The sequence below is a fragment of the Lygodium microphyllum genome, chromosome 28, assembly GCF_053477565.2.
Source record: "Lygodium microphyllum isolate KBCC chromosome 28, Lygodium_microphyllum_v1.1.10, whole genome shotgun sequence".
Lineage (NCBI taxonomy): Eukaryota > Viridiplantae > Streptophyta > Polypodiopsida > Schizaeales > Lygodiaceae > Lygodium > Lygodium microphyllum.
Window position 1 is genome coordinate 53,353,141 of NC_141162.1, and position 11,903 is coordinate 53,365,043.

An 11,903-nucleotide genomic window follows, 5' to 3' on the forward strand; every position below is an offset into this window, starting at 1 on the left:
GAGTTGTTTGCATCTCTCATTTGCCAACCTAGATCAACATCTATGGGCCATCTATCGCTTTCATAGAGACTTATTGCCATGACATTTATCTCAAAACCATGGTCTAAGAGTGCAATACATGGTGTTTCTTTTTTTCCAATTTTGACGATTGTCTCCATTGTTGCTCTTGCACAATGTGTACACGATTAGTGACTGCTTGGAATGAATCGGGCTTCTTCCTCATCATGCATGTGCTCTAGATGACCTTTTTTTTTAGAGATGGACTGTCCAATTGGTTTGGACCAGCCGACCATTACATTTTCAGCCTTCTTCTTTAATTTTTGCATCCATGCTTTCTTTATCTTCAACTTCAATTGTTGCAATTAACTCTTTAACTACTTCAAGCTGGATTCCTTGTGCAATCAGCTTCTCTTTTTCTTGCACAAAGACTTGAAGAGCTTGCAAAAAAATAGCATTGTTTCTTCAGCATCATTACCAATAGATTGTCTTTTTCTTTTGTTTACATTAATAATTACATCATGAAATTCATGTTTGAAAATTTTGAGAATTTCACCTAAGGTGGACTCAATTTTACTTCCCAGAATTCATTCTTCTAGAGCTCGTTTGAGATCGGTTGCAAATTCTATGTCACACTGTGGCACATCTCCAATCTCTTGATCTGGGGTTATATTTTCAACAAGCCTTAGTTGTTCAGGTGTTCTTCTAATTACCTGTTGTTTCAGAGGGCTAGAAGAGGAAGGCCCTAGTTCATCTTCTCTTCTTCTCTTTTCTTCAATCAAGACTTCTTTATGATTGACGTCAACCAAATGTACAAAGGCAGAAAAAGAACCTGTCAGTTCTTTCCTTTAAGTTATTCCTCAAATGCACTGACTGGTGTTAGTCAAATCATCTTTGGCTTCTTTGCCCGTTCCATTTAATCTAATGCATGCATCCATACTTTAGATTGCACATTAGCTTTACATGCTTTCAAATTTGATTTAGTTGGTTCAATTTGCAACCTATAGGTAGCTGCATCAATTGTTGCATAGGCATTATTTACAGCTAAATCTTCTAATCTTTTCTTCATTCCACCATTGCCAAAATTTGACTTTAGTGGAAGACCAATTTCAGCTACATTAATTTTTTTGTCTTTCTAAAAGACGAGCTTTTGTGCTTCAGTCTCACGGAAGGTAAAACACTCCCTCTTGTTGTGTTGTTGCTGTCATACTAAATACATTGTCTCTTAAAACCTTCTCTCATGGGTCTTTGAGTTGATGATCGTCCTCGTTCTTCAACTTTGATATCCAACTTCTCCACCTTGGAACTAGTTTCTGTAAGATTCAGATGAAAGTCACGTATGCTTTTAATGAGTTCATCCATGACATCATTTTTAGAAGGAACACAAGAAGAAAAATTTGGTTGATTAGTCAAAGGAATAGGGGATTTTAAAGGTGGAACAAGCTCCATCAATGGAGTTGTTGAAGTTGAAGTAGAGCCTAATCTTAGTCGCATCCGCTCTCTTTAAGCAATCATGTTAACTGCATCAGTAACATCTGTCTATACACTCTTGACTCTTGATTCAGAGGTAGCATCTTCTAGGCGATTAGCAAGCTTCTCTTACATTATGGGATCTGCAACCTTAAGGAATAAGTCAATATTCTGATCTTCCATACTTTGTTGGTCTTCAGCATTAAGTTGTCCAAATTTACTTTCAAACTCATGGTATAAAGTTGTTGAAATTAAACATTTGTTGGGTTTCTCAACCCAATCAATGAAACTTTTCTTCGTCATTAGGCTGGATCTTCTAATAAAAATTCTTTGTGTGGGGATTTTTTGAATGCATCCCAATCCGCATCTCACTGAAAAAGACCATGGATTCTTTCTTGAAGACCATGCTTGGCTAGTCTGGCAAAATAGCAACTCCATGCATGTTGTGGTATACCAAAGAGCATTTTCTCAACATACAAGCGAATGAAAACAAAGACATTTTGATCATTAAATTATTTTAATTTTCGCCCAACTTCCTCGAGGGCCTTAATAGCTGTGGAATCAATCTTCTCTTCGTCTTGCCTTTGTTGTTGTTGTTATAACATTTGGATTTGTTGTTGCTGAGTCTACTACAGTATGCGCACCAACTGTTGTAAAGTATCTCCTAAAGAATCCCCCATCTTGGAGTTCTCTTACACCGACGTTCACATCGAGTTCACCAATGTCGCTGTGCATAAGGTTGAAGGTCACCACAAGGGTTTGGCAAGAAAAATGAACAAGATAAATAGAGATGTGTCTTCAAGAGATAAGTAGATTACAATGAACGTTTAAAGGTTCAAGAGGTACTTCACGATCAATCAGAGGAGTTTTGAGAGAAAAGAATATATGGGGGTTCAAGAGCTTAGACTCCGAAGATGGTAGAGATAAGAGAAGGGTTGGAGGTTTCAAGCCAAGTTCTTAAAGATGTTAATAGAGCTTTCAACTGCATGTTCTTAGCAAAGATCTCAAGAGTATTATCTCATAAGTTTTAGCTTAAATCAAGCTTGTTTTCTTGACTATAAGAGCAATCACAAATTATAAAATCAAGTATAATATGATATCATGTATCATAAACAACTTTGCATCCCATCATTCATACATAATGCCATAGTATGAATCAACTTTGCATTATTACATTCAATGTAGACTCTTAGGGACAAAAGCTTATGAGTCAATTACAAGGCTTGTAGAGCAAAGAGACTTGCTTTAAGAGAGCTTCAAATTGAGTTCATGATAAAGATAAGTTACCACAGCCAAGAAATAAGAGAAAAATCTCCTCTTAATTCAACTCAAAGCATCTATGAATGATCTACAAACATTGCCATGCCATAAGGGCACATAATACTTGTATATTTTGACAACATATCTTCTATAGAGTAAGAAGTGAATTAAAAGAACATTGCTATAGCTAATTCTATGAATATGGCTAAAGATATCAGCCCCAAATCAGCCCAAATATCTTTCGGAATTCACCTATGATAATAGCATAAACTTCCCCTAACATAGTGTCGGTGCGTTTGGTATCGAAAGTCTACCATAAGGGTAAGAGACAGGAGATTCAGGGAGCGGAATAGACATAAGAGAAGGGGTTCAAAGAAATAGAAGACATAGAAGAATACTCACATAAAGAAATAGAAAATGTAAAAGAATACTAATAGAGATGAAGCCTATCAGTTTATTTTTACATTATGAGAAGATAAAACTCTTGTAGACAAAAACGTGTATAAAATAATATATTCCTCTATGCTGCTTAGATCGCAAATCTGATGCTTACATTGGCTCCAAAAGAGGATAACATACTAGCACACATACCCAGAATTCTACTAGATCACTCCCTCTTCATCTCCCACTTCAAAGAGTTATTCACTACTTGAAAACAATGGCCGTGCATTGCGTGATTTTGCTAATCTTTTTTTTTTACATAAAATCCTCTCAAAATAACTGAAAGCCACATACTTTCTTTTACATATTATCCTAATCTAAAAGTTGTCTACAGTTTTATGAATTTTTACAAAAGATAACATGTAAAATATCAAAAATTGACTAAAATTTATCCAAAAATCTAATATTTTTGAACCATGGACACTAACACTAATGCCTAAAGTGACATTGGCTCTCTAGATCTATAGAAGCCACGCTCTAGAGTTTTTTCACATGATATGTACATAGCGACATGATAATGCTTCCTCTTAATTATATCAATCATTTTTTCATTATATTCCCGCTTAACAATGCCAAGCACCTCTCTCAAGGTGAATCCCACCCGAGTGTTTAAAATCCATTCTTCAAGTACCTTAAGATTCATGGTTGTCTCAATATTAGACTACAAATTATATATTGGCTGCTTACCCTTCTTTGTGCCCTCTTGTTTGCTATCTTATTTTTACTCATACCCAACCTCTTTCATAAATGCTTGGGAAGATGGCTGATTTGCAACTTTAAGTTGATCCACACTTCTTGTCATTCTCTTACATGTTCTTGCATTATCTTCATCTCTCTTTTGTTTCTCTTCCATAAGTACATCCATGTTTTACACCTTTGACTAATATGCATACACTGAATATACATCTATTAGTGATTCCCAACCAATTATGTCACAAATGTCTTGCTCTACATGAGACATTTTACTATCAATAACTTTTCTCTTTTCAACTACATGCAAAGTATATGTCCATATTGCAAACCTCCTTCAGACCCCAACCATCTCTTGGTTAGTATGTGTCCATATTGCAAACCTCCTTCAGACCCCAACCATCTCTTGGTCAACCATTCTGTCCAATCATAAATCAAAAATAAATGCATGTACAACCACAGAAGCATTTCAAATAGCCAAGTCCTCCAACAACTTTTGCATATCTCTCTTTTCAAAATTCAAAGCAAGAGGCAATCATGTTTCTTGTACATAGATCTTTCCAAAAGATTAGTTGTCATACCAAGGCCTCTTGATAAGCAACACAATTCTTCCTTTCATATTGCAAACTATCACACCACACATCTTTTCCTTAGTTTAGGGATTGATGTACGCCTCCTTTCCTCTTGTCCTTTCTCATCCAATTTTGCGACCTTTAACTAAAGATCCTGCATGTATTTAACCAAATCGTCTAATATATCTCCCCTAATAGTGGAAATAGCAAGTGCAACCATAGGGTTAGCCACATAAGTGTATAGTTTACTAGATACATCAACTATTTTACATATAATAGTAAACAAGCTAGATACATATAATCTTTCTTTTCTTCTATACTTTTTCACTAATATAGTAACAACTTTCTTAATATATCTCCACTCTATTTAATGTCATCTCTATAGTAGTCTAATCCTAACAAATCATCAAGCTTCTCTTAAAGCTTAGGATTTATTGCTTGTAGAAACATACCATTTTTCAACTTATAAGAGCTTGTTGTTCCACAAGAGATTGTAGTAACTTTAAAAAATTACTACAACCTTATTAAATCATAAAAGCCAAGCATTATAATTTTTCCAAGAAATCAAGTTAAAAAGCTTTACATGAAATTTCAACTCACAATTTTTTAATTTATTTGCAAATGTCTAAAGTTAAAAATAGATTTAAAAATTTAATCAAGAAAAAATATTATCAAGTTATAAAAAAACAAAAAGCAAGGATGAAACAACTAATGCTATAAGAATTCTAATAAGCAATGAAAAACTACTATCATATTGGTGTATGCTCCTAGTGCATCTACTAAACTTGCACAACTATGTGATATTTCACAATTCACCTAATGATCAACAAATTCTCTTGGTGCCTCAACAACTCACTAGCCCTACTCATTGGCAACTGAAATATGACGTATAATCGCAAGGAGGGAACCAATTGACGCTAACGGCAGGAAAAGATACTTGGCAATGTCTAGAGATGACGCATGACCTAAGGGGATGCAGCTCATCACCGTTCAGGAGGATGCAGCTGCCTCCACACGGCATGATAAAAGACGAACTCCAAGAGAGCATGCAGACTTGATCTACATTTCTCGACATGGATACATGGTAGATCAGCTATTGCACCAGGATTGGTGCAGCTACCCCACAACTTCCTCAGACCACCGTCTCAAGGCATAACAGACACATGGGCTCCACATGAAGAGCATGTGAGCTTGATGAGCTTCATCCCAACATGGACGGATGGTGAATCGGCAATGTCACTAGGATTACAGTGCTATCCCACAAAACTTCCCCTAATCACATTTCCACGTCGCCATCTTTTAGAACGTTTATTACTTTAAGGACCTGCAATCCCACAACGCATGGTGGATCAACAATGGCACTAGGATTAGAGTGATATCACACAAAACTTCCTCAGATCACCTCCCCATGTCGCTGTCTTTTGAGAATCCCTTCCCCCAACAACGAAGAGGAAAACACCCCAAGAGCGCACCCTCAAAGACAGAGGTGGTGTTCAAGAAACACCGTTTACGGAGAGACAAATGCGCGAAAAGTTTAAGCGCTGGTGAACTTGGTGACGGCCTTGGTGCCCTCGGAGACGGCGTGCTTGGCGAGCTCCCCGGGGAGGATGAGGCGGACGGCCGTCTGGATCTCGCGCGACGTGATGGTGGGCTTCTTGTTGTAGCGGGCGAGGCGGGAGGCCTCCTGGGCGAGCTTCTCGAAGATGTCATTGATGAAGGAGTTCATGATGCCCATGGCCTTGGAGGAGATGCCGGTGTCCGGATGCACCTGCTTCAGCACCTTGAATATGTAGATCTTGTAGCTCTCCACCGACCGCTTCGCCTTCTTCTTCTTCGTCTTGTCCGCAGCCCCGCCGCCTTCCTTGGCCGGCTTCTTCTCGGCCTTGGGCTTCTTGGAGACCGCCGCGGGCTTCTTCCCGGCGGACTTACCGGCCTTCTGCTCCGCCTCGGCGGCGGCAGCAGCTGCGGGGGTCTCCTTGGCCTTGGGGGCCATCTGGTTGGGTGATGATAGTGAATGTGCTTCGACGAGGGATCGTGAAATTAGGCAACGTATAAATGTTGAGTAACAGTGATTCGAGTGATCGCGCTATTTCTGAAGAGCGCATTGTTTAAGTAGGAGAGCGGCATCCAATAACTAACGAGCACTCGGATTGATTCAAAAAGACACGCCCGCGAATTTTCAAATCCTTTACAAATTTGAACTGCAGGAAATTAGAATCCTTTTCGAAAGTGAAAGTTATGATAAAAAAGAGTCCTCCTTGAGGGACGAACTTGTACCATTGCTCTACCTACCTTCAAGGCTTTAAGAGTCTCTTTATCCAAGTTAGCCCTATCCCTAAATACTACAATTCTCATCTTTACCATGGACTTCAACCTAGCTCCAGCAAACCAATCCTTGACCTTGCCCACAAACTTTTGGCCTCCTTGAAATTCCATAAAACAATGGATCGTGGTTTCTCCATTGCTTTGACATATGGAGCTCAAGTTAGAACTCTCCTAAATAATCACTCCCTTCCACAACTCAACGAGGCCCTGCACTATGGGTGCTAGGGGGATCTTCACTTTAAATTATGTAATTACTTTATCTTCCCAAGAAAGCCTAGCCCATCGACCACTTGAAAGCTTGGTCAAGCTAATATAGTGCTTGGTAATAATAGCCAGAGGTTGCAATGACCAAATTCTTTGGCCTAGCTTAAAACTAAGTATTTTATCTCTTAACAAAATGTGCTAAAGCTTAAGGCTTCTATCCCTCCTAGGTGTCATGATTGCTTCCTAAAAGATGGCAAGCCAATTGGCCACACCTCCGTAGCTCCATGTGCATCCATAGACTCTTTGTTAGGAACAAACAAGGCAAAAAAATAGATTGCAAATAAAGCCTTAGACTAGGTCATGTCCTTGAGGTATTCCCTATCTTGGCCCATTGACTCTTAGCCAAAGGAAGGGCCACTTCTATTGGGTGGTGAGATGGCAACACTATGTGGATGCCATCACTGATGTGGCCAAATCTTATAGCAAAATGTGTTTACACTAAGAATGACCCTACTAAATAAGCAATGAACAAGAGAGAAGAAACTCTTGCAAAGGATCCAAGTAACCTTCCTTTTTGTGAAATGCTCAATGTAGCTAACAATAACCTTAAAATGATATAGCAAGTAACCTTCCTTTTTGTGAAATGCTCAATGTAGCTAACAATAACCTTAAAATGATATAGCAAGTAACCTTCCTTTTTGTGAAATGCTTGATGAAGCTAACAATAACCTTAAAATGGTGTAGCAACCAAGGCTAAAAGTTGTGTGTGTTCAACTCAAGGCAAGATGGCTCAAAGAAGGAGAGACATAATTTGCTTTCTATATGAAGGCCTTGAACACAAAGCCTAGGTGCAAATCCATCAAGGTAGCGAGATAAGATAATGGTGTAGTGCATCAAGATGATGATGCCATTAGAAAGGTGCTCATTGAGCACCTCTCCACCATCATGGGGGCTAATCCTAAAGTTGACAATGATTGATTGATAACCTCATCCAACTTCAACAGGATGGTGTCGGTCCAAATCTCCCATATCATGAATTTAGCATGACCCTTCACCACTAATGAACTTAATTATATAGCAATGGAGATGAAAATGGGTAAGTCATTGGCCCTAATCCTCATTGAATTTTTCTAGCACTTCTGAAGCTTGTGCCCAAAATATGTGTCTTCCTCTAAATCATATTTGTTTTAGTGGTTTGATATCCTTAACTTATGAATGCAAGGCTCACTAAATTAATCCCCAAAGGACTCCTAACAAGATCTAATGCACTTACTGAGGGCATAAATGGATGGTCATAGACTCATAAATATAAACATTGAGAAGGCTTATGATAGAGTGGCTTGGCCATTTTTACTAAAGGTGATGGATGCTCTTCACTTTGGAATGGCATTCTACAACATGATTGCAACCATGTTCGTTAATGCCACAACATTGCTCTCCATTAACGGATACAATATTAGCTTCTTCACAATCAAAAAGTTTTTGTTAGGTATGGCTACCCCCTGAGCCCTTTACTGTTTGCACTCATCATTGAATCTTTGTTGAAGACCTTGACCTCAAGATGAGAGAGGGTTTTACTATGAGAGAGCAGGCCATCGAGGCTTTGATGCTTCTTAGTAGCAACAAGTTCATAGTATAAATGTTTGTTCATGATAATTCAAATGTCATCTCGATGGATAGGAGCTCACTATGTGACTTGCCCAAGGTCTATGATCAGGTTGCCAAAGTCTCATGCTCTAAGGCAACTACCCCCCGAGACTAAATTTATCTAGGTTTGGATGACCACCTGATGCGACAACTAACCCCAATACTAAATTAATGTATCTAGGTTTGGATGACCCACTAATGTAGCTATAGGAAAACAATTGTAAGATGCTATGTCTGGGCAATGTATTTAGGCACCTTGGTTTCCCCATAGGTATAGCCATTTTTATAAAAGATAAATTTGATAGGTTTTCTAAAAGAATCCAAGGCAAGGTTTCAAAGTGGGCTAGATTCAAAGCTAGACTCTCCATGAGACTTATATAAAGCTCAATGTTTTCTACATTTTGTTATAGTCTACATGGCTTAAATATTTCCCTTTTCTAATTTATGGTAGGTAGCATTAGCGAAGCTCCTTAGAGTGGTCATTTGGCTTGTCAAGATCACTTGATGTTGTTTCATGGATTCAAGCCACCTTTGATAAAAGTGAAGGGGGAATGGGTCTTGAAGCACTCTATAGCAAGTTGTCTCCTCGAATCAAGGCACCTCAAATAAAAGCAAAGGGGGGAATGGGTCTTGAAGGATTCCATAGCAAGGCATGTTGAATGACACTTAGGACCATTATCCTCAAACATCTAATTGAAACAACCAAAGTTAAGCTTATAGTCTTCAAGGAGCTAGGATGGATAGACAAACACTTTAGGGGGCTATGTGTCACCATTAAGGACTCTCCACTAGTTTGGGTGCTAGTTGCTTCATGGAAGACCATTATTTTTTAGTTGAAGTGGAGGGAGAAGCATAACTTTGCTGGCAATTCACTTATGTTGTCAATTTGGATAAGCAAAGCTACTTATAAGGACAAGTTTTCACTTGCCATGATCAACATAGCTTTGTCCAAAAATGTATCACAAAAGGGAGTCAAAAGGTGGAGAGACATACGGGACTTGGGTGAACCCACATTTGAGCACCCTCGAGTGGTTCAAGAAGAGTTTGAGCTCAACATGCAGAAAATGAGGTGGCTAGAGGAGACAATTAATAAAGGTAGACCAATCTTGACCAACTTCCTTTTGTATCTAGAGATTCATGTCCAACTGGTAGCTTGAGTCTAAAGTGCCCCTTAGCAAGGCCATGAAGCACAAGTCCAATTCTTTAAAAAACATTGGCTACTTAAATTTGGCAAGTGGAAAGTACAATTGGTAATTGCCTATAGACTTATCAAAAAGCATATTTAGAAGTTTCTCCTACCAATCTTGTTACCATGCTAGAAACCTATCCATTTTGGAGTTGTAACATCCTTTACATTCACTAGTAATACATATTCCTTTTTATAAATCAAAGCAAACTTCACCCATTTGATTCAAGGTATTAGCAACACGATTCAATCTTATTTTCATAGACTAGACTATGAAATCAAAATCTTCCATTAATTGAAGATAGCTTAGCTTTTTTCCCATTGGGCCTTCAAAAATGTGTTGCAAATCTTGGAGGTTTTGACACCCACACATTTTCATTGCCTAAACAATTGCGAACAAATTTTTTCTTGAAAATGGGTATATAGCTTAGCCATCATTAAGTTTTTTACTTTTAAATGACTCACATCTATCCTCCTAGAATAAAGTTGCTCCTCTAACAAAAAGCTTGATACATCTTAATAATGCAAGGCTTGCCAAGACTATGTAGATCTAATAGAGCTACATTTGAGAGTTTTATAAAGGCAAGGTCAACTACAAGTAATCCATAGATTTTAGATTAGCTCCCACAAATCCTAACAAATTACCACAATACATGGTTCCTTAAATAAGCCATTCATCATCTATTAAGAGTAGCTAGTTTGTCTTTGTGACCAAAAGGTGACACATCTAGTGATTCATATACCCACAATGAGTTTTATTCAAATGCTTGCAAATATAAGATTTTGCAATCATCATATAATAATAATCATATGCAAATTGAGGTTTGTAAGTACTTAGCTCTGTTGAGATATCGAGCTCCACTCGTGATATGCCAGGGTGACCGTTGTGCATTTATGTCACCGACTTGTCAGTTGCAGATGCGGTTGGTACACCACCCATGAATAATAGCTAGATGACAGCTATCCTTATCTACTCTAGTTCGTGGCTCAGTTAGTATGCCACCTTAGTTAGTTGAGTTTGGTTTGAGACCCATATATAGGGTTCTTCTATTTCTATGTACTTAAGTTCTTTTTGGCTTACACAACTAAGAAGAGGAAAACTGTTTTCAGCCTCCACCTTTATGTGTATTCTCCCATTGTGCAAGCAAGAAAGCTACAAGTGAGAGTCCTTCCTTCTCTCCCACAATCTTGACATGGTATCAGAGCCTTGTTCATGGTAAGGAGCTCAAGAAAGCAAACCAAGTTCGCGGTGTTCTGGTAAGAGGACCAATGTTGCTTTCATTTTTCTATTTTGAGAGCAAGTCTCTGCAGGTAGCAGAGCCGAAAAGTGCAACAGTGCATTGTCTCAGATTGAGACGCCCTTCGCGGTGTAGCAAGAGGGCAGTATATGCTGCGGGAATGGGCTTTAGCCCTTGGTTGCTCTGTTTTTTTGATTTGAGGCCATTTCGGGGCCTGTTGTGGAGGCGAAAGTTTTCTGCATGCACTCAGGAAAAGTGAAAGTTTTCTGCACGCACTTAGGAAAAGGCCCTGTTTTATGCTGTGTGACCACTGTTCTACAGATCGGTGAAAAGTTACTATAGAAATTGTATCATATGCCTGTGCGCAGACACATTGGGAGTTACAGAATCATCCTTGTTGCCTGTTGATGCAAAATCGTCACTAGGAAGTGACTGTGTGGTCAAACTTTTGTTAGTTTTGCAGATTTGCCCTTGTGAGGCTGAAGCTGTGTTCTTTGCAGTGACAGAATTTTTTGCAGTGTTCTGTAATGGCATCTGATTCTCTTTCACAGATTGTCACTGAAAAGCTTGACAAGAAGAACTTCCAAGCATGGAAGTTCAGAATGACAAATTTCGTTATGGGAAAAGGATATTGGGAATTCGTTGCAGGAAATGAAGAAAAACCAGTTCTTCCTGATGTTCCCAATCAATAGAAAATGCAGGCATTTAAAGCATGGCATGAGAGAGCCAGGAAAGTTATGTAATGGCTGTCCATCAGCATTTTAGACTCTATGATTGTGCATATTCAGGATGCAAGTACGCCAAAGGAGGCATGGGATACATTGTCAAAAATGTATAGCATAAATACGTAAGCCAGGAAAATGCAGCTCAAGC

The 11,903-nt window shown here is 38.7% G+C and overlaps 1 protein-coding gene across 1 annotated transcript; it reads right to left on the reverse strand.

The window, feature by feature from the left end:
• Nucleotides 1-5,172: 5,172 nt before the first annotated feature.
• On the reverse strand, nucleotides 5,173-6,502 carry LOC148011444 (histone H2B.9-like). Its single transcript, XM_087669923.1, has one exon. The coding sequence runs from the start codon at nucleotides 6,421-6,423 to the stop codon at nucleotides 5,965-5,967; it is 459 nt and encodes a 152-aa protein (XP_087526049.1). The 5' UTR covers nucleotides 6,424-6,502; the 3' UTR covers nucleotides 5,173-5,964.
• Between the last annotated feature and the right edge of the window lie 5,401 nt (nucleotides 6,503-11,903).